This window comes from Panthera onca, chromosome B1 (genome assembly GCF_046562875.1).
Source record: "Panthera onca isolate mPanOnc1 chromosome B1, mPanOnc1 haplotype 2, whole genome shotgun sequence".
NCBI lineage: Eukaryota > Metazoa > Chordata > Mammalia > Carnivora > Felidae > Panthera > Panthera onca.
In genome coordinates this window covers 130,684,948-130,712,459 of record NC_138342.1, presented here as the reverse complement: position 1 = coordinate 130,712,459, position 27,512 = coordinate 130,684,948, and the positions used below count along the sequence as shown (strand labels likewise).

The following is a 27,512-nucleotide window of genomic DNA, read 5'->3' as shown; positions in this document are numbered from 1 at the left end:
TCCTTGAGGGTCAGGAATGAGAGTCCTAAAATGCTGGCCCTTACCCTAATGGGAGATAAGCAGGTCAGCAAGACTTCATGCGTCTCTTGATATTTTGGTTTAAATCAGTCACTATACTTAAACTAAACAAGATAGCCCTCAAACAGCAGACATTCTGAAACTTGGAAAACATTTGCAATAAGGAGATAGTGATTTAAAAGGCTAATCATCCTCCAAAATCCCACCTGCCTCCAGCATATTTCTACAAACTGCACCACTTCCAGAACTCTGCAGTCTTAGGTTGCTTCCTTTTACTGCAGTTAAAGAGAGAAGTAAACTCATATCTACAGCTTGTATCGGAGCACTTCTAAACTTTCATAAGTTAATAAAGATGCTGACAGACACAGTGTTTTTGTTTGGCTCAAGGATACATCCTCATCTTCCTGGCCAGCCCCTCTGCGTAAATAAATTTCACCCAGACATCCAGTATGTTAAGAAAAAGAAGAATGTAGTGAAAATTCCAGGGACAGGGTATTTCTGTTCAAGGATTAAGATGAGATACACAGACAGGATATGCAAAAATAGTCATTTTACACAGGAAAGGGCCAGCATTTGTGTGACAAAATATCTGCCAATGAAAGCTCCGTTTCTGAGGTTGAATTTCCACTAAACTCTGAAAAAACACATAAAAGCTGAGCGGCTAGATAACAGTGGCTCAGTGTCACTAGATTTACTCCCCTTAATTTCCCCTCGACTTGCTTATCTCAAAGGTTGCACTTGTCAGTTCTCCTAAGACCAAATTCTATCCATATCAAAGACCTCCTATTGTCTTCCAGAGAAAATAATGAATTAAACCCACAGACTTGCAGGGGCTTATTTAGATCTTGCAACTGGCAGATCAGTCTTAAGGTTTAAAATATACAAGGGTACAAAAAATAATATTGATAATGGAGTATGATAATACCTCAGCCTTGACTCAAGGCTTTTAAGATAACACTCTCAGGCTTCTCCAACAGACATCCAGGAATATATTTTCTCATAAAACTCAAAAGAAAACTGTCATTGTTCCTACCCGCATCATTAGCAGCAGCATCAAAAGTGTTTCGCCAGTACCTGCCAGCATAAACTTTTAGAGCCTGAACAAATCAAGCTAAAATTGTCTTGGGGTAATTTATAATCCAAGATGGATTTGGTATAAACCAAGCAGTGTCATGGTTAGTGGAGTGGTGAGACGGGAAAGTTCTGATAATGTTATCTCCTCGGGATTGCAGGAGAGCAGTTTCAAAGGTTCCTTGGGCATGACTGTATTACCCAATTGGTTTATCTCCACTGACCAGGCAAATTTCTCACCAAGCAGCACTTGGAGAGTAGTGAATTAAAGCTGCTCTGAAAAGGCCAAGTAAACAGATCACTCCTGAGCCCCAAGGTGAATATCCAGCTCTTTCTAGAGTAATTAGTGGACAGAAATTCAAAGGACAGAATTCAACCGAAGGGCAGAGTCTGTGTTGTTAAATCTCAAAAAGACTCCCTATCCCATTTATATTCAGTGTCTTATGAGAAGTTCCTTCCACTTGCATTCCAGTATGAAGCAGAAATAACAAGCTGACCAGACAATCAGGAAACTATGCAAGTCAACATTAAAATGATAATGCAAGAAAAAAAATTCAAGTTGTAGATGCCATGTTTACTTTTGAAAGACACAATGGAATTTCCAATAGAGGCTTTGGTAGGCAGAATTTTCCAGGACAATAAAGACAGGATTTGGGGAAATTAGAGAATACTGATAAGGAACGCTGTCATCTAAACAAACTTTTGACACTGAAAGGTAATGATATCCTAGATTCCATGATCCAAAATAGAGTCATGGTATGTCCCTAAAAGGAACAGTGTAAAAAAGGGAGAAAGAAAAGCAAGAGTACAGGGAAAAGACAGTGCACCTATGAGGGTGAGATCTGGTGGTTAACCCTGTACCTAGTCCTGAATAGGACTGAATAACCTCACCATGAAGACACTTCATTGGTATAGGTGGCCTCGCCCAACTCAGCCAAATCCGTATTTACCTTAAGGGAGGAGAGCAGCAGAGGTTTTCTCGGTTTTGCTTTAATTGATCCTTCATTGCTAAATGTACCTAAATCAGCAGAGGAAGGAAACATAATGTGCGTCTCAAAGAATTCAATCAAATACTTTGCTTCCTTGGTTAAGGTTGTGGTAATCAAAGTGTTCTGAATCATTCCTGCTCTTTTGTCTCTTTCAGCCGAAGGGCAGGTACTACATCTGCCAAGGATGAAATCAGGTGGAAGTCTGAAACTAGAGGTCAAGTAGAGCCAGGAGGTAGTGAACCGAGCACAGTCCTTCCTCCCATCCCTTGGTAAAGGAACCCGGAAATACAAGTTGTCACGCATCAATCGCATAACCACATTCTAAAATATTGATGAAAAAGCTAACCTCCATTTTTATGGGCTAAAAATTGTCTCATGGAAAAAAGCATTGGTGTTCATAGTTCACAAGAACAATGCCTCTTGCGCTGGCGGCTAACCTAATCTTTGGAAGTCTGGAATTCAAAGGGCTTTAAAATTAACTATGTAAAAGGGATTTGAATCTAAAGCTGTCTCTGTTTCCTCATTTAAAGCTGGCGATTTCGGCGGCGTTGGGGGTGGGTGGGGGTGGGGAATTAGAGAAGTAAAGATGCTACCAGTTGCTCTCTGGGGTTGGATTAAAGGTGGGACAAATTTGGGGTTCACAGAATGCTTTGGATCTGACTGGCGCTTCAAGCGACAAACCTTTCTCCCCACCCAGATTTGTCAGCAGTATGCAATTTTCAACATGGGGCAGGTGTTTTCAAAATAAATAATATCCATCACAAAGAGCCCCGCAAACCCTCAAAAATCAACAACTCCCTCCTCTAATAAGCTAGAACTGTAGTATGAACTTGGGCAGCATGGAAACTAATTAGAAGGAAATCTGTTTGAGCAGATGGTTTTATGAAACGACCAAAATTGAAGAGAGGAAACCCATCTTTTTACATTTATCAAAGCTACTCTTTTTAAAATATCCACTTTTCCCTTCGGTGCAAAACGACGTTACTTCCGAAGCTTTGCGCAAGTACCGCAGGCACGGCAGAGGGGGCCCGATCCCGCGGGGGACCTCGGCCAGCCCAGCCTGGGTGCGACGCCGCGTCCAGGCTTAGCACTTCCGCAGCCCGCGCAGACAGCGCCTGCCGCCTCGCGTTCCCACCAGCGCCGGCTCCCGGCGGGTATCTGAGCACCGCTGCCAGGATCCGGAAGCGGATCCGCTGTAAGCTGCCCACACCGCCGTCCGCTCGGACCTGGCCCGGGTCGGAAGGTTCCAGGTGGGCCGAATCGGGCTGCCCCAGCCCCCGCGCTCACTTACTGCCTGTCGGCGACTCGCTCGGCGGAGAAGTGGTGCGCTGGCGGGAGGCGGCGGGAGGCGGCTCCGCCTCCGGCCGGGCTGCGGCCCCCGCCAGGGCCGGGGTTTGCTCGCGCACCGCCCCGGCGGCGGCGGCGGCGGCGGCGGCGGCGTGGGCGACCCAGGCGGGCGCGCTCCCCCGCGCTCGCTCGCGCTGTTCGCAGCCGCGGTCCTGCCTCGGGGCGGTATCTGAAGGTCGGGCTGCTTCACCCGCCGAGGTTGCGTGAGCGCTGGGCTGAAGTGTCAGAGACAGACAAGCGTGGGGAAAGCTGCCTCCCCGCTGGGTTCTGGAGGCCCTCAACTCGGTGTCCCCGGTTCCAAGACGCACTCTGGTTGGTCATTTCCATTCTGTGCTCAGGCGCAGAGCAGAGAGACATCTGTTTTCCATAAGCTCCGAGGCAAAGGCAAATCCTGGATTACGTGTTGCCCAGCCCTCGCAACATTCCCAGACCACGCGCGGCAGCTAATCCCCGCACAAAGAGCAAGAAAACAACACGCAAATTGGTGCCCGGTTCCAGAAAGATTTCCCAGTGCGATGACTAAAGGCTCTCGCGCCCAGCCTCCGGGGAAGGGCCAATCGCAGCCCAGGAGGGCAGAAAAGGTGGGGGGGGGGGGGGGGGTTGGCTGGGTTTGCGGGTCTACTCCTCCGGCAAGCACGTCCTCCTTACCAGTCCTGTAAACACACATGCAAACTCTGTCCCTCCCGGGGAAATGGCTTTAGTTTGATGAGGCTGAAGAACCGAAAAGGGCTCGCCTCCATTACAGGACAGTTTATACTATTACAAGCGATCACAACTCCTGAATGTGAGAGAGGAAGAAATCTCTGCGTTTACTTTGGTAAATTCTGACAATGAGTCGACTACTACACAATCGCACTGACAATAATGAGAAATTATTGCTTCTTGGGGTCTTATCGTGTATTCTGTAAAATAGGTTGGGGTGGTATGATAAGGAAAAAATAGGATAAAATAGGCAGAGAGGGAAAGGATAGGACCTGAGGTCCCAGGTTAGGGAAAAACACGTATTTTGGAACAATGCTGGGAGTGTCTGCCCGTAGCAAACCTCCTCAGGCGTAAGGTTCCTCTTAAGAATGTAACAGACCCCACCTACTCCCCCCTCAGGTTTCCCTCAGGAATTTGACAAAAGACCTAACTAAAAATAAGCAGTAAACCATAAAACGTAGGACCCACAAGGAATGATATGGCCACAGATCACCACTCATATAATGGAAATGAGCCAATCAGGAATGGACAGACAACCCAGCACTTAGAGTTATCCAGCCAGTAAGGGTAGAACCTGAGAAGGAATGAGGGGGAAGGGCGTGTGTGTGTGTGTGTGTGTGTGTGTGTGTGTGTGTGTGTCACTGGGACCTTATAAAACAAGGACCCTTGCCTATAGTCGCAGGCATTCACTTTTGAATGTCCCCTCTCTGTAAAGAGAGGTTTCATACTATTCTTACTTTCTAATCTTATACCCTAATAAACTTTTCCTGCTGCTCATTTTGTGTTCATCTCTTCATTCTTCCAAGCAGTGTATTGAGGTAAAAACCCTGCAACAGTAAGAAGTCTCCCCCTCCCCCCCCCCCCCCAATTTCCTTTGCTTCCTTCTAGAAACATTTGAGTGCCTCCCATATGCCAGGTGCTAGGCTGAGAATAGAAAGCTGGAAAAAGCCTGCAGTCTCTAAAGTACCTTACTATAGGGGGAGGGGAGAAGGCAGCGGAGGGGGGGTGGGGGAGAGGAAGAGACCATCAATTTCCTGGCATGGAGAAATTGCTATGATAGAATGCATGCCCTGAAGGTTACAGGAACATAGAAGCATGTTTTCAATCATGCTGGAAATCAAGGAAGGCTTCCCACAGGAGGCTGCATTTGGGTTTTGAAGACTGAGCAGGGATCAGGCAGGATAAAGAGAGGCAGGGGGAAGATATGAACTTCTGTATGGCTGCAGAAAGCAGGTGAGAGGAACAGAGGTGAGAGATGTGGTTATGGAGGCTCGCAAGGGGTCAGAACACAAAGGTCTCATCTGCTAAGCTCTGGGATTTGACCTTTGAAAGCTATGGGAACCCTTATGTTTCAGAAAGATTGCTGAGAAAGACATATGGAAGGAAGAGAGCCCAGGAAGGGATAGGAAGAGGGTGGAGTTGGGCTGGGATGGATGGGAAGGACTCCAAAGATGGGAGAGAGGTGAAACCTTTAGGATATCATGCCTGGAAACAGGCAGGGGAGTGCAGCTGTGGGCTATCACCCAGGTTCTGACATGCCCACCAGGGTGGATGGAGAGTACCATCTGCCAGATCAGAGAAATGAGGGAGGAGGAACAAGTGGGAGACTGATGAGTTGAGTTTAGACAAGCTGACTCTGTGGTTTCTGTAGGATATCCAAATGCGAATATCCGAGCAGGCATTCAGCCCCAGGGATCTGTAAGGTATTTGGGGTGTTATGGGCTAGCAATACAAACGAGACAGTTGTCCACCTATAAGTAAAAGGTAAATAGAGGAATAAAATTCACCTCATTTTCTAGGACTGCCATAACAAAGTACCACAGACTGAGTGGCTTCAACAACCGAAATTTACTGTCTCATGCTTCTGGGGGCTAGATATCCAACAGGACGATGCTCCCTCAGACAGTGTGAAGCAAGGATCTGTTCCGGGACTCCACTTCACTTCTGGTAGTTCCTTGGCTTGTGGCTGCATAACTCCAGTCTTCACATGGCATTGTCCCTGTGTGAGGGTGTCTAAGTTTCCCCCTTTCTGTAAGGACATGTCAGTCACATGACATCATTCTGTCAGGACATCAGTCTGTCAGGACCCACCCTAACATTCTGAGATCAGTGATGGTTAGGACTTCAATGTATGAATTTCAGGGGGATAACTTAATCTATCACATTCACACTATTTGGATTGAGTTATTAAGAGCAGGATTGGGGGCACCTGCGTGGCTCAGTCAGTTAAGTGCCCGACTTTGGCTCAGGTATTGATCTCACGGCTCTTGACTTCAAGCCCCACTTCAAGCTCCACTGCTGGGAGCCTGGAGCCTGCTTCGGATTCTGTGTCTCTCTCTCTCTCTGCCCCTCCCCGACTTGTGGTCTCTCTCTCTCTCTCTCTTTCAAAAATAAATAAACATTTTTTAAAAAGAGGGCTGAACGTGTTGATGAGGAGAAATATCAGCTTTCAGCGCAAAGAGAACAGCTCTGAACGGAAACAGAGAAAACCGATTAGAAAGGTACGTGAGGGATGGCCCACACACATGGAAGAGAAGTGTTTTTAAAAGGACTGATTAACATCGCCAAATGCTTAAAAACCCAGGAAAGATAAAGCTAGAAATTGCCCATTCCCTTTGGCATTATTGCAGTCCTTGGACCAAATGGTCAGACTGGTAGACGAACATCAAAGGACCCACTTAACTCCAACATCTTATGACCGTAAAACCATTGTCTGAGCAAACCCATTGAGAGAAGCCTGGTATAGTGGACATCTGTTTGAGTCATGCCTTCCATGCACAACCCACTTTCTCAGCCTCCCTTGCAGGTAGGGCTTGAAACTGTGGTGTAGGCTCTGGCAATTGTATGGATAGACATTAGACTTCAGTTGGGATGAGGCAGTAGGAGAAAACAGACCCGAAAGAAGCCATTTTCAGTGGTAGAACCTGGTAGAGACATATGGACCCTCAGAGCCAGCAGGGGGCAAAGGTCCACTAGACAGTTTGCAGTGGCCATGGTCACAGCAGAACCAAGGCTCATTCTGGAACCCTCTGGTGGTATAATTTAGGCATTATTCTTTGCTGAGTAGCCTCCAAGCCTGATTCTCTAGATTTCTTGGAGATTCTCTGAGCCACTTAATATTCTTCTTTTTTAATAGAATAGCTTTATTGAGATAGAATTTACATACTATAAAATTCAGCTATTTAAGTGTACAATTCAGTGGTTTTTAGTATGTTCACAAAGTTGTGCAACCATCACCACCATCTGTTCCAGAGCATTTTCATCACCCCAGAAAGTAATCTCATATAGACAAGTGGTCACTCCCCATTCCACCCTCCTCTAGGTCCCTGGTGACCACTAATTCACTTTCTATCTCTATGGATTTGCTTATTCTGACATTTTATATAAAAGGAATCCTAGGGGCGCCTGGGTGGCTCAGTCGGTTGAGCAGCCGACTTCAGCTCATGTCATGATGTCACAGTTCATGAGTTCGAGCCCCACGTTGGGCTCTGTGCTGACAGCTCAGAGTCTGAAGCCTGCTTCGGATTCTGTGTCTCCCTCTGTCTCTGCCCCTCCCCCACTCGAACTTGGTGTCTCTCAAAAACAAATTAAAATAAATAAATGGAATCCTATAATTTGTAGCCTTTTGTGTTTGACTTCTTTCACTTAGCAAATTTTCAAGGATTATCCATATTGCACTATGTACCAGTACTTCATTCCTTTTTACGGCCAAATAATATTCCATGGCACAACCACACCACATTTTGTTTATCCATTCATCATTTGATGGACATGTGGTTTGTTTCCACTCTCCAGCTAGTACGACTATGTCTGCTATGAACATTTGCGTACAATTTTTTGTTTGGACATATATTTTCTTTTCTCTTGGATATATATCTAAGAGTAGAATTATGGGGTCATTTAGAAGTTCTATGTTTAATATTTTGAGGAACTGCCAGACTATTTTCCAAATAAGTTACACCATTTCACATTACCACTAGTAATCTACCAGGGTTCCGATTTCCTAGTGGGTGTGACGTGGTATTCATTGTGGTTTAGACTGCATTTCCCCAATGACTAATAATGTCCCATATCTTTTCGTGTATTTCTTGGCCATTTGTGTATCTTTTTTGAGGATATATCCATGAAAATCTTTTGCACATGTTTAAAAAAAATAATTTTAAAAATTGTAGTTAGGGGCGACTGGGTGGCTCAGTCGGTTGAGCGTCCGACTTTGGCTCAGGTCATGATCTCGTGGTCTGTGAGTTCAAGCCCCACATCAGGCTCTGTGCTGACAGCTCAGAGCCTGGAGCCTGTTTCGGATTCTGTGTCTCCCTCTCTCTCTCTCTGCCCCTCCCCTGTTCATGCTCTGTCTCTCTCTGTCTCAAAAATAAATAAAACATTAAAAAAAATTTTTTTTAAATTGTAATTAAATACACATAACATAGAATTTACCATTTTAACCATCTTTATGTGTGCAGTGACATTACATAATTCACATTGTTGCATAACCATCATTCTTTCCCCATTTTTAATTGTCTTTTAAAATTTATTTTTTGGGGCACCTGGGTGGCTCAGTCAGTTAAGCATCCGACTTTGGCTCAGATCATGATCTCGCATTTCATGGGTTTGAGCCCTGTGTCGTGCTTGGTGCTGACAGTTCAGAGCCTGAAGCCTGCTTCGGATTCTGTGTCTCCCTCTCTCTGTCCCTCCCTCGCTCACACTCTGTCTCTCTCTCTCCCTCAAAAATAAATAAACATTAAATAATTTTTTAAAATTTATCTTTTATTATCGAACTTTAATATTCTGGATTCAAGTCCCTAATCAGATATATGATTTGAAAATATTTTTTTTTATTCTGTAGGTTGTCCTTTCACTTTCTTGATAATATCCTAATGTTTTTTAATAAGCTCCTTTTATGGTCAAACTAACTAGAGTAGTTTCTGTTGTCAGTAGCTAAGAACAGTGGCAGATGCAGTGAGTTCTATTAAATACAGTCCTTTACTATTTTTTTTCTATAACAATCTCTCATTTCACATCTTGTGTCCGATATTGCCTTCAAATTTTGGGTGTTTTTGTTTTTCCTAGAGCCTTTCTTATTCTATGTGAATCCCACCCACCCACATTTTACATTTCCTAGGCACAGATCCAAAGTATCAATGGCCACCACTAACATAGGTATAGCTACTAGCAGCCCTCCCAATGATTCCCACCTCTCTCCAGTACTGACTCAGAACGTTGGGAGTCTTGGGCAACGTCCTCCTTGTCTCCAGACCTCTCCCACTCTACCCCTCCCTCTCTGTTACACTGCCATCACCACGTGGGATCTTATGAATGAGATCAGTGTCCTATTTAATCTTTACATCATCCTCAGTGTCTGGGACAAGGCTTTGCAAAAACTTGGAGCACAATGTGTTAAATTGAATTGAATCTTGTGACTTATTTCCTTATTTTTTATTCTAAAATATTTATGCAATCCTTGATTTTAAACTCTTCTCGTAACGGCCACATTTGGAGGATTAGGGCCTAAAATTGGGTGCAGAACAAATTTATGGTGGTGTTCAATTTATGACTGGAAGAATGGAATTCTTTTGGGAATTAATCTTCAGGAGTTTATGAAAGGTGAAGCTTACAGAGAAAGTTCTCAGGACCCAGAGAGGAGCAAAAGACTATTATTGGGGGTATCACAAGTCTAAGGTGAACTCATTTCCTGGCAGATTTTTGTGGTAGATTAGGCTTCATGACTGCCACTGCTCAATTCTTTGAGTCTTCTTAGTTTTGTAGGCTTTCTTATCCCACCTCCTTGCTCCTGCACCTGTACATCAACCTGAAACTGTTCAGAGTAGGGGCTAACCAAAAGGCACCTGTTGGAAATAGCTGGAAAGGGCCTGTGTTCATTCAGTCATAAATCCAACTGATGTTTACTGAGCACACACAGTTTATGCAAGGCACCTCTCTGGACACAAAAAGAAACGAGATTCATTTCCTGTAATAAGAAGTTGGATGGTGAATAGGGGGTCAAGACAAACACAATTAACTATAATCCAAAGCAGAATTAAAGAGGCACTGGGGCACCTGGGTGGCTCAGTCGGTTAAGCAACCAACTCTTGCTTTCTGCTCAGGTCATGATCTCACAGCTTGTGGGATCAAGCCCCGCTTGGGTTCTGTGCTGTCAGCTTGGGATTCTCTCTCTCCCTCACTCTCTGCCCCTTCCCCAACTCGCATGTGTGCAAGCACACATGTGCATGCTCTCTGTCTCTCTCTCTCTCAAAATAAATCAGTAAGTATTAAAAAAAAAAAAAGCATAAAAAACTGTCTTGAGGATTCATGGGAAGAAGAACTCACCCACTTTTTCAAGGAGTAGGAGTGGCTTTATGGAAAAGGTAGGGAGAGCTAGGCTTTGCTTATAAACTTAGGACCTCTAAGCCTGATCTCTGTTCCCCAGTAGCTCCCACACTAGTTGGGAAGAAAATCACATGTACAAGCAGCTGTAATTCAAGACCATATGTGATAAAACGGATTTGGAAGTCACAGAAAAGTGAGAGATCATTTCCTACTAGAGTAACCATACTTTATGGAATGGTAGGCTTGGGCCCTAAGAGATGAAATGGATTTATTAAAATGCATATTTCAGATAAAAAGCAATTAGCTGCTCTAGAAAATTTGGAAAACTCAGAAAAGCATTCAGAATAAAATAGAAATCTATCTGTAGATAAATACAGATAAATACATTGCAAGACATACAATATGCTTAATATATATTTGAATATGAATAGAATTAGTAAATGACATTACCATTTATTGCCCCCCCTTTTATTCCCTTTTGCTTTTTTTACTATATATATAAATTTTAGAAACTGTTTTTATTTATTTACTTATGTGTTTATTTTTTAATGTTATTTTTATTTTTGAGAGAGAGAAAGAGCATGAGTAGGGGAGGGGCAGAGAGAGAGGGAGACACAGAATCTGAAGCAGGTGCCAGGCTCTGAGCTGTCAGCACACAGCCTGATGCGGGCTTGAACTCACTAACTGCAAGATCATGACCTGAGCTGAAGTTGGACACTTAACCGACTGAGCCACCCAGGTGCCCTGAGAAATTGTTTTTAAAAAACACATCCTATAGGGGCGCCTGACTGGCTCAGTCAGTGGAGCATGTGACTCTCGATCTTGGGGTTGTGGGTTTTAGCCCCACATTGGGTGTAGATATTACTTAAAAATAAAATATTTAGGGGCACTTGGGTGGCTCAGTCGATTAAGTGACAGACTCTTAATTTTGGCTCAGGTCATGATCTCACAGTTTGTGAGACAGAGCCCCATGTAGGGCTCTGAGCTGACAGGTGTGGAGCCTGCTTGGGATTCTGTCTCTCTCTCTCTCTCTCTCTCTCTGCCCCTCCTCTGCTCGTTCTCTCTCTCTCTCTCAAAATAAATAAACATTAAAAATAATAACAAAATAAAATCTTAGAAAATAAAAAGAAAATAAAAAAATAAAAATTTAAAAAGAACATATCCTATAAAATTCATTTTATATCAGTAAAATTATTAGAAAACACATTTTTAAACAACTAAGAGTATGCCATTGATATATCATTCATGCCATCAGTTTCCACAGTGTTCACATTTAGACTGTTTCTAAACTTACAACTGTTATAAATAAAACTTCAATGAAATTGCTAAATGCAAACCTTTGTCCACATCTCTATATTTTCAGGATAGACTCCTGTAAGTGGAATTATCAAGTCAAGGTGTATTAACATTTCTAGTGCTCACAAGAGAGTAAAACATTGCACAATTACTTTCTTGAAAAGTTATACCAATTTACATTCCCATTAGCAATGTATGAAATTGAAATACACGCCTTCACCAACAGTGTTACTTTAAAATATTTACTAATCCAATAAAGAGAAAATAGTAAGTCATTGTTTTTAATTTTGTATTTATTTGTTAATATAGTATATGTCAATTATACTTCAATTAAAAATAAAAAAATTTAATTTATATTTATTTGATCACTAGTGATGTGAAACATTTTAAATATGATCATTTCATTAATATTTCCTTTAAGTTTCCACTTCATGTTCTTTGCCTATTTTAGGGGGGAACTTGGAGAGAATCTGCAATTCTCTCAACAATCTCGGCTTTCCCATGCTTATCACTGTGTAAGCATCTGCCATGGTAAGTGTGATCTCATTCATTCACTTTCCTCTCTCTCTCTCTCTCTCTCTCTCTCTCTCTCTCTCTTTCCCTCCCTCTGCCCCATCTCTCCTCCCTGATACCACTCCCCCAAGACAGCCCCTAAACATAGCCAACTATTTCATCCGGTGCTCAAAGAAGACGTGGTCTGTTGCAACACTAGAGGACAAACTGGTGGTATGGAGACCATACGTCCAGATTGTCAAGGGCCATTTAGTCACTGAGCCTCTCTTGTTAAGTACTGATTTTAGAACCTAACCTCCCTCTCTGATGTAAGATTAAACCCCACAGCGTTCCTCTATTGATTTCCTAAGTTTCAAGTGAACCGTACATTCCTGCCTTCCTGCTGTCTGTTCCTGCTGGGCCTGGCATGGCTTTTCTTACACTTTCCCTAGACCAAATCCTGCCTGTCACTGATTATGAAGCTCAAATAGTGGTCCTTGGAGGAAAGTCATCTCTTCCTCTGAATCCCATAGCACACTGAATTTCACTTATAGGATTTCTAACATCTCAAATGTTCTGGTTATGTGTACATGCAATTCATCTACTTCCTTACTTTATAAACTCCTTTAAGAGTCTACTTGAGTGGGGTCTATGTCTTGTTTATGTCTGGATTCTCATATACAGTTAGCAGAGACCCAAAAATGTTTTACAAACTTAAAAATTGAATGTCACTTAACAGAAACACCAAGGGAAAGAGAGCTACTTCAAAAGGGAAAACAAACCTTAATTTTAATTGTATAGACTGTGGTAATATTACAGACTCAATTGTGTCCTCCCTACTCCAAATTCATACATCGAAGCCCTAACCTCCATATTATAGGATATTTGAGGATAGGGCCCTCGGGGAAATAATTAAGGTTAAATGAAGTCACAAGGATGGGACTCTAATCCAAAAGGATTAGTGTCTTTACAGGAAGAGGAAGGGACACAGAGCTCTCTCCACTCGTGTGCACAGTAAAAAGGCCATGTGAGGACACAACTGCTGTCTTCAAACCTAGACTAGATTCCTCACCAGAACCTGACCATGCAGGTAGCTAGATCTTAGACTTCCAGCTTTCAGAACTCTGAGAAAATAAGTTTCTGTTGTTTAAACCACCCAGTCTGTGGCATTTTGTTACGGCAGGCTGAACTGACTAATACAGAGGTAATGTTAAGATGTTAGGTAAGATGTTAGGTAGAAATGGAAGAGGAGCTCCTGGGTGGCTCAGTCGGTTAACTGTCCAACTTCAGCTCAGATCATGATCTCGCAGGTTCGTGAGTTTGAGACCCGCATCAGGCTGTGTGCTGACAGCTCAGAGCCTGGAGCCTGCTTCGGATTCTGTGTCCCCCCTGTCTCTCCGCTCCTTCCCCACTCACACTCTGTCTCCTCTCCCTCCTCTCTTAAAAATAAACATTAAAAAACAGCCTAAACAAAGGAATATTCGTAACCTCATCAAAGAACTCACAGAATCTCATGGTGAGGTCATTTGGGGTGTAGTAAATAAAGGAAGAATTGGGAAGCATGTCTCTTTTTGTCTTGTCATAAAAGGCACAAGATACCCTCTCATTCCGCATCTGCTTAAATCCCCTGTGGCAGGCGAATGAAAACTGATAAAAATTACAACTGGTGTCCAGGGACTAAGAAACTGAATGGGGCTAAACAATTCACTTTAGATCAAATATAAAATCAGCAGAGGGAAACAAGCACTAAAATAATATTTCAAAACAGTTGGGAATCTGACAAGGAAATTGCTACTGGCTTTCATGAGAGTAAGAGCATACTCTCTTACCAAGTTTTCATGATGATATATTGACCTTCTTGAGCTGATGCATTAGCCATGGAAAGATGTTCCTGAGTCTCCAGGGACATTACTCAGCAGGGGCATCAGGCCACATCACAGAACCATGCACGACCTCAAAACCAAGTATTAAGGAAAACCATGTTAGAAAGCCGAGACGGAAAGAGAATAATTCTCTCTGGGGTCTTAATAATTGTTCTCAGGTCCTTGCCAAAAACTCACTCATCCTAAATTCTGCATATTTTAAATACCTGTCATGTTTTTGAAGCTTCAAACAAAATCTTACTTGGATAAAACAAAAACAACAAAAAGAAGCAAAGGGCTTTTTTAGAACCATACTTCTTAGGACTATTGTAATTCAGTGTCTTTTCAATATTTGCATTAGTGATTAGGAAAAAAGAAACCATGAAAATGTTTCCTTAAAAATGTCCTTTTATCCAACATGAGGAGAAAATATGGTGACAATTCATTTTCTTTACAATTCATATTCTTTACAATAGATTTCAAAGCATTCTGTGCCTAACATCCAAAATATACATATTTGATACATAGATTCTTGTTTTAAAATTAAACTTTTAATAAGTATAAATTACAAACAGGAAAGTGCACAAGTCCTAAGGCAACAGCTGAATGAATTATCACAAAGGAACCACAACAGGGTGAGCACCATCCAGATCAAGAAATAGAATATTACCAGATGCCCCTTTCCAGATGCAGTTTTGAGCTAGATACATTTTTTAACAAAACTATTATTAACTATAGTAAGCGCCTAGATCAGCCCACGAAAGCTTAAAAGGTTTATGAAAACATTGTCCAGGGGCTAGAGGGCCATCCCCATTCACCAGGGCCTTATCTAACTTCGATTCCTTAATCAATTGCACAGTGTTCATGGGAACACAAATTAGCATAGCCACCCAGTGTTACTGGAAATGAGTTTAAGGGTATGTTTCCAGATCCTTAAAAATATTCATGTGTTAAGGCCCTAGTTGTCCCAGCTTACAATGTTTTCCTCGAAGCAGTATCAGAGGTGTGATCAGAGTATTTGTCCAGACAGCATCATTGTCCAGGGCAGTAGCTCTGGAATAGCTCTATTACTTCCTAACTATGCAATCCGGGACACAATATTGAACCAACTGCTCTGTGCCTTGCTTTCCTCATCTGTTAAATGGTAGTAATAGCAGGTTGTTACAAAGAGTTGCATGAAGAGCTTGAAACAGTGCCTGTCACACAGCAAGTTAACATTTGTTAAGAACTATTAGTTATGATTACAAAACCATTGATCATAGCATTATCTATAATAGAACTTTGAAAGAAGTTAAATGACCAGGAATAGGGGAATGAATGCATACACTCTTGTGCATCCATCCAAAAAAATATAATGCACCCCTGGGGGTACGGTGTAGGGGGTTAAAACCACAGGCCCGAATGCCAGCCTACCCCTAACCAGCTGTGGGACCTTGAAGAACTTTCTTAACTCTCTGAGCCTCAGTTTCCTCATGTGAAAATAGAGAGTAAGAGTACCTATCTTGGGAGCATTAACTGGCTCATAAACATAAAGCACTTAGAACAGTCCCTGGTATACAGTCAGTGCCTTAAGCAGTGTTAGTCCTCTCCATTTTAAGTTGAAGTGTTGTAGCCTGATTGCCTGGTGACCCATCACAGGCACAAAGCTTTCCAGTCACCCGCTGAGAAAGTACGTGCTCTGGGAGGAGAAGGTGAATGGAACAAAACCTAAATCCCTCCTGGAATTGATAGAGGGACTTACAGATACAAGCCTAGGCCTGGAGGCTACGTGCACAATTACCATGTGAAGGAACTGGAAAGAGCTGTTCCACGGGCGGCACCAGAATGCACTGCTTTGACTAAAAGAAAAAAAAAAGTTCCCCAAACAAAAACTCCCACCACCACAGCAACAAATGAGTTGCCGGGGAGGGGGGGGGGGTTGAAATGGTTTTCCTAATCTCCAGCCCTCCCACCACTTCTTTTCTTCTTCCTGCCCCTCTTCTCTACTTGCTTTGGGCTTTCCAGGGACTGACGGAGAGGGAATAGAGATTTACAGCCACTCAGGGAGGAGGCCTGCACAGATTCCACAGAAATAACTGGGGGCTGCTCAAAAGTGACCCTCACCCCACTTTTAAAGCTCTCAGTGTGAGTGTGGACACAAGCCGGACATGCTTTCGTCCTAAAGGAGCAGTTTTACATCCAGCCTTGGAAATTCACATGTTATTGAGACATTCCTCTGACCCGGTAACCCCGATTCCTGGATAGGACAAAGGCCAGCAGTCACCAAGCCTTATTCCACCCCGACTTCATGTCCCCTTGCTATCAGCGGGAAGGAAGCTTCCCGCTGGAGGCCAGTATTCCCTGAATACCCCTGGACAGCAATGGGGAAGGCTGTGCGGCTGCCATTGCCCCATCCAGCCCTCCAGTACCAGCTCCGACAATGACACCCCTTGGTTCCTTACATGCGTTGAGTGTGGGAAGAGAGCTGCTTTGTTCAGGCCTTGTCACTATCTTTCCTTGCCACAGTTCCAACTAGGCTTCTGGGGCTTGTAGAGTCACTGCTACCTTATAGGGTCTTTCCATTTTCTTTTTGTAATGGACCAGCATTCATTGATATTTATGCTGTGCCCCTAGCATGCCCAGACCACAGAGAGTCTCCAGAAGACACAATAGTTCTCCTTGCTGAGGGGATAAAGGGGCCACATTTGTAAAAACAAAACAAAACAAAAAACACTGATCACCGCTGTGTTTTTGTTGTTAAAAATGCTCTTAAAATAGAATCATCCAGTTAAGAGTGCAGGTCAGGGATCAAATGTCTTGAGAACCTTAGTTCTTGTTGCTTGGTCCCCAGTGGAAGAACCTGTATGTCAGTGACATATTAAATAGATTTAGCTCTTCTGGGTGTCCCTGGAAATGCAATTATTGCCAGTTGCTGGTGAGGCACCTGAGGGCTCTAGAAGGAGCCAGCGTGGCAGATTTCATGGGACTTGTGCCTTTTGCTTAAAGCTCCTGTATTTAAAATTAATTCATCCCGGGGCACGTGGATGGCTCAGTCGGTTAAGTATCTGGCTCTTGATTTCGGTTCAGGTCATGATCTCACAGTTCATGACTTCAAGCCCTGAGTTAGACTCTGTGCTGACAGTGCAGAACCTGCTTGGGATTCTCTCTCTCTCCCTCTCTCTCTGCCCCTCCCCCCCCCCCCCCCCCAATAAATAAAATACAACTTTAAAAAATTACATTAAATTAAATCAAGTCACCCAGGGGTGTCTGGCTAGGTCAGTTGGTAGAACATGTGATTCTTGATCTCAGGGTTGTAAGTTCAAGTCCCATGTTAGGTGTAGAGACTACTTAAAAACAGTATCTTTAAGAATAAAAAGTAAAAAAATAAAATTAAGTCATCCAATGTTGCAACTGGGAAGACCTTGAGAAACTATGATTTGAAGCTTTCTTGGAAAACACAGTGCTCTTTGTGGCATATAGTTCTGTGGTCAGGTTACAGCTTTAAACTTCAGTTTAAACTGTGTTTTAACCCTCTGGGAAGAGCAGACAGGTTGGGGGAAGGAAGTTCCCAGGCAGTGAGAACTCCATCCTTGGAGGGTCCCCCGTGGGATCCCAGTTAGGATATATTTATTTAGCTCTTTAACACTTCAAAGAACACACATTGGAAACTGCCAGCCCTGAGTTGACACTGAGGCTTTAAGGGTGCTGCAGATTTAAATGTTTTCCTCCTACATACCCCTTAAGGAATATGTAGCACTTTCCAAGTTAGATCCAGACTGGTGTCAAGGAGCATAGCCGATATTTGTAAGCTGGCCCTTTGGCCCCTTGTGGTTTCTAGAGTCAACTGTTTGAGTAATGTCACTGAAGTTCTATTTGCACAACAGCTGCAAAATGTGAAGTGTGCCTTTCCGTCAGTGTCAACTTGTCAGGTACGGGGCTAGAAAGTGCAGACTGAGAAGAGTAAACACAGCTGGTAGTTAAAGACCTACAAACCAGGAACCGTTCTCCTTGAAAAGCTGAACAGGACTGCAGGTGTGACAAGGGACAGGGTTCCCAGCAGGTGCCACTTGAGGTGAGATATGTGTGTCTAAATGGCTCCTGGGGTTCCCCAGAGCATGCAATCCCAGATTCACCCTCCATCTTTTTTGAGGGGTCCCTTTAACATCCTAGATGACAAAATAGCACGCCTATTAAGTGTATACATGATGGTGTGAATGTGCCGCATTTGAAAATTTAAGGAGACAGAAAGATACATGGAATATAAGGGATTATGAATGAAATTGGTGTTCCACCACTCCACTTACAGAAGTCACCATGCTCTCTATTCCTTAGCCATCTGCAGGGGCTAAGCCTTCTAAACTTACACACGTCAGCCTACGGTGTGGATATATTCTTCACTCCCCACCAGTGCCCCAGATTTGCTCCCAGCTCCAAACCTTGCCTTGCAGGTTCATGCTTCTGTAATTTACAGAACATTTCAATGCTCTCTGCTTGGCACCCTGTAGAGCATCATCTAGAAACTTCCATCAGAATGAATGAGATGATCTATCTGTGAGGGAAAAGGGATGCCTCCATGACAAATACTATGGAGGGCATTCTCCATGTTCTAGCCTTTCTTCTTCTTCTTCTTCTTCTTCTTCTTCTTCTTCTTCTTCTTCTTCTTCTTCTTCTTAATGTTTATTTATTTATATTGAGAGAGAGAGAGAGAGAAAGAGAGTGCAAACTCAAGTGCGGGAAGAGAAAAGGAGGGGGAAGGAGAGAATCCCAAGCAGGCTCGGTGCTGTCAGCACAGAGCCTGATGTGGGGCAAGATCTCACAAACTGCAAGATCATAACCTGAGCTGAAATCAAGAGTCAGACTCTCAATTGACTGAGCCACCCAAGCGCCCCTCTTCTTCTTTTTTTTATTTAAAAATTTTTTCTAATGTTTTTATTTATTTTTGAAACAGAGAGAGACAGAGCATGAGCAGGGGAGGGGCAGAGAGAGAGAGAGACACAGAATCTGAAACACGCTCCAGGTGCCAAGCTATCAGCACAGAGTCCGATGTGGGGCTCGAACTCACAGACTGTGAGATCATGAACTGAGCTGAAGTTGGACACTAACTGACTGAGCCACCCAGGCACCCCCTTTTTCTTCTTCTTCTTTTTTTTTTTTTTAATGTTTATTTATTTTTGAGAGAGAGCGCGAGCAGGGGAGAGGCAGAGAAAGAGATGGACAGAGGATCCAAAGCAGGCTCTGTGCTCATACTCACGAACCATGAGATCATGACCTGAGCCAAAGATAGTTGCTTAACTGACGGAGCCACCCAGGTGCCCCTATCCTTTCAATCCTCATAAAAGCCCAATAAGGTAGATGTGATTATTATTCCCATGTTCAGGTGAGGAAAAGGAGACCTGGAGAGGTTAAGGAACTTCCCAAAGTCTTCATTAGTCACCGGAAACCAGTAGACCTGTGATTGAAGTTCAGCTCTGTTTAAGCTATGTTCTGGTCTTTTTTTTTTAAATTAATTAGTTTGTTTGTTTATTCTGAGAGAGAGAGTGTGTGTGAGCAGGGAAGGGGCAGACAGAGAGAGAGAGAGAGAGAGAGAGAGAGAGAATCCAAAGCACCCAGGCACCTCAAGCTACGTTCTGGTCTTGATGCATGTACGGGATATTCTTTTCTTTTTTTTTTTTTAATGTTTATTTATTTTTGAGACAGAGAGAGACAGAGCATGAACAGGGGAGGGTCAGAGAGAGAGGGAGACACAGAATCCAAAGCAGGCTCCAGGCTCTGAGCTGTCAGCACAGAGCCTGACGCGGGGCTCGAACTCATGGACCGTGAGATCATGACTTGAGCTGAAGTTGGACGCCCAACCGACTGAGCCACCCAGAATATCCCCTGGGATAGTCTACTTTTCGTAAAACTTACCATGAAAATTTTTAACAAACACAGACGTAGACATGATAGCACAATGGATCCCTGAATATGTCCGTGCTCAAGATTAAACAACTGTCGAGACCTTGCCACACCTGCTTCATCCTTGTAAGACAATTCTCTTTGGCTCCATTTCCTGTCAGTTCCATGTCACCCAGGATCACTCATTCGCTCACATGCTGGGTTTCAACCAGACCAAACAACTGGCTGTTCCCTGAATCCTGTCCCCTGCACCTGGACCTTTGCACATGCTGATCCCCTTGACTCAAAGGCTTCCAACCCCGGCACACTGCTATCCACAAGAACCGCCACTGACCAGCTGAATCAGAAACTGCTGACACCAGTCACCCTTGCCTCCAACTCCATTTGGGCCAGTCTTCCGCAGTCTTCCAGGTTCCCTCACTTCTAGTATCATCCTTTCCTCCACAGAGCTCTCACTGATGTCCCAAGTCTGGCTAAGGGTGCTCCCTCCCCCAGCACCTCGTATATATATCTGTTGTAACTCTGCCCCAGTGGAGTTCTTCAACAGACTGTGACTTCCTCTAGGGCCAACACCATGGTTTTGAGCTCTGTATCCCCAGAGACTAGCATATGGTAACTAGTGATCAGTAAATGTTTGAGTGAGGAAGGGAGGAAGAGGAAGAAAGCAGACGGAGAGAGAGGAATGAACATGATGCCATCTGTGTTCCTAGCCCTGCAGGTCTCCGAAAATGAGGAGCCCCCAGTACCACTTCTGTGAGCATCTGGCCTAACAAGAGCTGCCACCAGGGTACAGATGCTGTGTGGGTCTTACAACAGCCAGAGGGTGGGCAGAGAATAAGAAAATGTGAGACTCGCACTTGTGACCATGCACCTGGAGCAGTGGATCCCAGGCTACTGAGAGCTGGTTTTTTTTCCTTTCTCTCTCTCGTTTTCTTTTCTTTTTTTTTTTTTAAGAATTTTTAAAAGCTTATTTATTTATTTTGAGAGAGAGAGAAAGTGCAAGTGAGGAAGGGGCATAGAGAGAGGCAGAGCGAGAGAATCCCAAGCGGGCTCTGCACCACCAGTGCAGAGCCCGATGCAGGGCTTGAACTCATGAAGCGTGAGATCATGATCTGAGCCAAATTCACCGACTGAGCCACCCAGGCGCCCCAGAGCTATTCTTTTCTAGCTGTCTCCAATGTTTGCCTCTAGAAAACAGTGTCTGTTTAACTCATTTTCTAATTATCTTCAAACATCCAAAGGATCACCTAAGAAATGTGTACCTGCCTGTTGTATAAAATAACAGACTTGAATGTGTTACCTCCTGAGAAAATAAGAAGCATATTTTTCAATAAGAAGCATATTTTTCAAGTCACATGGTCATGATGGTCCAGTGACACAGACATCATCGCCCCCACCACCTAGCTGGGGAAGCGGATGCTTAGAGGAAAGAGGCACCTTTCCCAAGATTATACAAGTAATAAGGTGAGGCTTCAACCAGGTGTGTCTGAATCAAAGGTTTTTCTTTCAACCCCTGTCTTCTTGAGTGTCTGCTTCTGTGTGTTGTCCTTCTTGGGGCACCACACCATGCAGCACAGACCCACCCATGTGGCAGGGCCAGGCCCCAAATGCCTCCCCTAAGCTGGCCCTTCCTGGCTGTTAACTCAGTGGGGCTAGACCGTTATGCTTCAGCACTCTTACCCATTTAAAGGAAGTTGTTCTTTGTTTTCCCTCCCAATTGCCAATTAGCTTCACGGGAGGCCACATTTTGGTGGCCGTGACTAGATGAATTCCTGAAAAGCTATGAATATAAGTGCCAGCTATATTCCACAGGAAATCCTCACTTCCTAACACAAGCTTATATACTGTATACCTTCCTACTGACTCATAACTCCGGTCACTTACTGGCTGTGTGACTTTATGCAAGTTACTTACCCTCTCTGCCTCAGTTCCCTTCTCTGTAAAATGAGGACCATTAACTAAGTGTACTTACTTTAAGGATTTGGTGAGGACTGAGTGAGATAACGGCCTAGCACATAGTAAGTGTTCAATAAATGGTAGCTGTCATAACCATTAATACTGCCATTGTCATAGCATTTCATCCATATATGCTTGTTTTGTTTTGTTTTGTTTTTATTTCTTGGGCCCATGAGAAGCATCCTCAGTATGTAAAAGCTCTAGAAGAACATTATTTGTTATTGTAAATCTCCTATGTTAACATTAGTTTATGTAAATTCTGCACCTGAAATTCCAGGAGCCTGGCCTGCCCACATGCTGATAGAAGCTAGAGAGGAGCTGTCTTTGTGCCTTGTGGGGTCTCCTGGAATTCACCCCATCTTCCCTCTCACCAGGCCTCTTCTGTGTCCTTCCTCATTTTGCCGTCTTGCCATGTGGGGGTGCTTGTCCAGTGGGAATGGAGAACACTCCACTGTGAAGGAGGCCAGGGTTTATGTGGCTTGAGGCAGCCCTGTCCTCTTCCTGTTGAGCCTCCACTCCCCTGGGCTGGCAGTCAGAAGTTCTGTCCATTCACAAACCACCTACAGGACAACTCATCCCCCTTTCCTGGGCTCTCAGTTCACTGAAGGAGACCATGGTTTCACTTAGAAACCACTTGGTAGGGGCACCTGGGGGGGCTCAGCCGGTCCAGTGAAGGGTCAGACTTCAGCTCAGGTCATGATCTCACTGTTTGTGAGTTCCAGCCTCGCATCAGGCTCTCTGCTGTCAGTGCAGAGCCTACTTTGCATCCTTTGTTTCGCTCTCTGCCCCTTCCCCACTTGCTCTCTCTCTCAAAATAAATAAATATGAAAAAAAGAAGAAGAAGAAAGAAAAAAGAAAGAAAAGGATATCACCTGGTATTTTCATACACTGAGCTGAAACATTCAGGTTGCTTTGAGTCAAATTCACTTAAAAAACAGCCTCTGCATCTGACTTCATTCCTCCAGGAGCCCCAAAACATGTCTTTAGTGCAGTGTATCTAAATAATAAATACAAATTCTGGGGATGCAGAGAGGCAGGAAGATTTATAAAGCACTAGATGTCTGAAAGTCCCATGATTCACCTTTATTTTCTCTAAAAGTTAAACCCCACTTCTTCAGTTTTTCAGGCTCTTGTCCGTAGCAAACACTGATGGTGAGATCACTGATTTCACAGCGTGAGGTTCAACAGAAAGGACAGGACAAAATTCCCCGATCAGAGCTTCCATAGGTGATTTTCCATTCAGCAGCAGGCAGTTGTTCCCAAAGCAATTCCCAAGGCTCCAGCTGTTCCAGCCCCTCCCCGTCATGGGCCGAAACACAGCACACCCCCTCCCTGGCCTCCTGAGCCCCCCTGAGCCATGAAGGGGGTCTTAGCACTAAAAGGGGCATCTGGGCTGATGAAACCCGGCACAAAGACTGGAGTCCAAGCAGTTTTCCACCCTCACTCATTTGCTTCCAAGCCAGAAACCAGAAAGAACCCCCAGATGGGCTGGCTAAGCCCATTTCAGGCTCCCCCCCTCTCACATGGCCTCCTCTGGCTCCACTGACTTCTCTCTTGGGTTGTCAAGGACAAATGCTCTAATTGCCTGGGGCTATTCCTTCATTCCTGAGCCCCGCTGCAGACGGCCATAGTACCCTTTGAATACTTTTATGGGCAGTAAAACTTTACAGCCTGCCAGTTCTCAACTGTTCCCACATTTCTGAATAGAACTATTTATGACATACAAGACTACTATGGTTTGCCCTTTGAGAATACCAGCAGATATTAGACCCCTTCAAACAGGGTCGACGGAGTTACATGGGCTAACAGCTGGCTTACAGAAACCCCACAGTGGCAGGGCCAGGCTCCTAACTGAACTCTTCAGTTAGGAAATAAAACAGCCTCTGAGTCTCACAACATCGCTGAAGCGGCCGTGGGCTTTGCCTCTTCATGTTGCTTTGCTGTCAAACCCATTTGCGTCTCTTCCCCACTTTTTGGCTTCTCTGCGCACTTCTTGCCTGGGTTGACCAGGATCACTATGAGCTTTGTCAGCAAATCTCGGAGAAATGATCTTCTCCTTCCGTTGTTAGCAGGCCAAAAATGAACACCAAGAGAAAGCTAGCAACTCAGTCACAACTTGTTTCTCTCAAACAGTGCCCAGGATTAATAAGCAGCAAGCCCAGAAAAAGCAGCATCATACACTCAGAATCATCCTTACCCGTGTTCCATAACGGCTACTCCTGTGCATCAGAGACTGGCCCCAGCCTCCTCGGATGTGGGGACTCAGCTCTCTGCAGCCCACAGACAATTGGGCCCATTATAGTCATCAGGCTGCTGAGTTAAAGGGTGGCCCTTACAAAAATATAAACAGCTTGTCAGCACAAGCCAAAGGGGCGGGGCTGCAGTATCAGGGGACAATGGGAGCCAATGGTCAGCCTCTCTGGGCTCTGTTAGCTTAAGATATTATGTTTCATTCTGAAGTCGGGGAAACTGAGAATCTGAGAGAGAGTCAAATAGAAAGGGCCAAGTCCTCATCTTTATAGCCCAGCAGCAGGAAAGGAGTCCAAGTTGAAAAGTTTAATTACTGCCTGCAGACCAATTTCAAGAAAGAGTCTGTATGCCTCACACGTAGTAATATACATTTTAAAGTCACAAATGTTGTGTTGTATTAGCCGTCTTCCTTCTTCTGGTGTTAATAAATGTACTGTTTATTGAGGTGGATAGGAGTTTTCGAACCAAAGAACAAAGTCCCAGGAAGGTGAATTTACGATATACTTATTTTGTTGAACCAAGTGTCTGATAAGAAGCATTCGTTACCTCTACAGAGAAAATGTTGCATTTGAGTGGTAGGTCTTCAAGAATCCAGAGAAATAGGCTCATTTTAATCCCCAAATATAAACGGCTCACAGTCATTTCTTAAGTGCTCAGTTAATCATATGCAAACAAAGCAGAAGTTAGTTCAGTGTATTTGGAAGAAGAAGGCAGGATAGCTATGGCTTTTTTCTCTCTCTGGATCTTAACTAAATTCTGCTTTTTTTTTTTTTAACGTTTATTTTTGAGAGAGAGAAAGACAGAGCATGAGTGGGGAAGGGGCAGAGAGAGAGAGGGGGAGACATAGAATCTGAAGCAGGCTCCAGGCTCTGAGCTGTCAGCACAGAGCCCGACTCAGGGTTCCAACCCATAAACTGTGAGATCTTGACCTGAGCTGAAGTCAGATGCTTAACTGAGCCACCTAGGCACCCCTCTAAATTCTGCTGTTAGATGCTTAACTGAGCCACCTAGGCGCCCCTCTAAATTCTGCTCTTAAAGCAATACTATGCCTGCTGAACCTTTCAATACCCTATGATAATAACCAAGAACAAGAAAATAAACAGTGGCTTTTTTTCTTCATATGATTTCTAAATAATACACTGACGTAAAAATAAAGTTAAGAGCTATTTGCTTGATTTGTGGCATTACATAAATTATAGCCATACAAACTTTGAGAAAAGTACAGTCATTACCATTTGGAACGGTCTCATTATTTATATAGGGAAGCATAGTAGCTATCAAAATGAACTAGCAAAGAAACAGAAAAATGTTGAAATATACTTATTTTCCACAAACTCTGTATTAAGCCCTTCTGATTTCAACCATAAAAATAATAATCAAAAGGCACTGTCCTTTCTAGTCTATGTTAGTTTAAAAATATTTATGATTCTGCCACTGATACTGAATTAATATTAAAGTAAGAGTCCTCTCGTGGTTCTTCCAAATAGTGTACGAAGCTGCTTCTGATTCTTCTCTTCTAATGATTCCAAAGGAGCTGTTGGATCTGTACTCACATGGCTCTTGACTTTAAAGTACCGGTTACCTTCTGGAAAAGGTCTTGTTTTCCTCTAAAGCATTAAGATCCTGTCATAAAAAACAAAAACAAAAACAAAAACAAAAAAAAACCCTCTAGGCTCTGTTCACTAAAAGCATGAAGAGCAAAAGAAAAAATAGATAAGTTGGACTTCATTGAAATTAAAAACTTTTTTATATCAAAAGACATTATCAAGAAAGTGAAAGGCAACCTATCAAGTAGGAAGACATATCTGCAAATCATACATCTGAGAAGGGTCTAGTATCAAGAATATATAAAGAACTCTTATGACTCAACAACAAAAAGATTAAAAAAAACTTTTTAAATAGACAAAGGTCTTGAATAGACATTTCTCTAAAAATGATATACAAATGGCCAACAAGCATGTGAAAAGATAGATATTCAGTATCATTAGTCATTAGGGAAATGCAAGCCAAAACACAACCACTGGGATAGGTATAAAAAAAAGGAAAAAGAAAAAGTGTTAAAAAGGATGAGGCAAAAGTAGAACTCCCATATATTGCTAGTGGGGATGTAAAATGGTTCAGCAGATATGGAGAGCACCACAGGTGTTCAAAAGGTAAACTGTAGGATTACCATACGACCCAGCAATTCCACTCCTGGGAATATACCCAAAAGGACCCAAAACAGGGTTGAAAAAAAAAGATTGAAAAGGATTGAAATTACTCAAACAATGACACGTCCACTCATGTTTATAGTGGCATTATTTACAATAGCCAAAAGGCGGAAACAACCTAAATGTTCATCAACAGGTTAACAGATAAACAAACCTTGGTACACACTTGCAGTGGAATAATACTCAGCCAGAGAAAGGAGCACAGCACCGATATCTACCACAACACAGATGAACTGCAAGAAATTTTTGCTGAGTGAAAAAAACCAGATGTATAAGGTCGCATATTATATGATTCCATTTATATGAAAAATCCAGAATAGATAAATCCTTAGAGCCAACAGGCAGATCGGTGGTTGCTGGGGATTGATGGAGGGGCGGGGGCAGCAGTGGGAATAGGGAGAAGCTGTTTAATGGATGCAGGCTTTATTCTGGAACTAAATAGAGGTAGTGTTTGTATAACATTGTGAATGTACTATGTACAACTGAATTATTCACTTTAAAATGGTTAATTTTGTCGTTTTTCATTTTTTAAGCTTCTGGGTTCAACAGGATCCTTCCTTATAAAGGCATCCCATAAGTTTACTAAAGGTTTTATTTTTTTAAGATTTATTCAATCCATTCATTCATTCATTTAATATTTATGCATTGTTCAGGATCTGTGAAGCCCCAGATACTGTGGGGCAGCTGGGTGCCAGGAGACCCACTTGCACCTTCTCTATCAAAGGTGTGAAAGAGCAGGACCATCTGATGGGGAAGGACGGTGGTAAGCAGAGTGAGCAAATTCATGTTTGGTGAATGGCCGCTGCATGCCAGCTCATCTCTTGCTTGATTTACTATTCAAAACCACCTGGAGGGGTCGTGGTAGGAATTATTATTCCTATTTTATTGTTACAGAAACAGAAGCAGAGAGTTTAATTAACTTTCCAAAGTCACCCAGCCTGTAAGCAATGAAGCCAGGTCCCTTCTCTTCCACCATGAGCAGAGGTGTGTGGAGGACTGAATCTGTTGGGAAAAAGATGTTTTCCAATGCAAATGAATGAATGAATGAATGACTAAAACTTGTTAGGAAGCACTTTTTTAGTTGATTTTTATTTATTTTGAGAGACAGAAAGTGTGAGTAG

The 27,512-nt window shown here is 43.3% G+C and overlaps 1 protein-coding gene across 9 annotated transcripts in view; it reads right to left on the bottom strand.

Moving 5' to 3' along the window:
* Positions 1-27,512, bottom strand: part of TRIM2 (tripartite motif containing 2) — a 160,516-nt gene that overhangs the window by 95,723 nt on the left and 37,281 nt on the right. For 4 of the 9 annotated variants that reach the window (XR_009616131.2, XM_060653967.2, XM_060653969.2 and 1 more), the window contains exon 1: positions 24,129-24,261. The exons of 2 other annotated variants lie outside the window; for them this stretch is intronic. Coding sequence is in view for 4 of the 7 variants with exons in the window: in XM_060653967.2 (XP_060509950.1) it covers positions 24,129-24,158 (30 nt within the window). In the remaining 3 variants the exon portion in view is untranslated. Of the gene's footprint in view, positions 1-3,369; positions 3,619-24,128; positions 24,262-27,512 lie in introns of those variants that run through there. 3 more of the 9 variants (XM_060653968.3, XM_060653978.3, XM_060653973.3) reach the window with 3 other exon arrangements.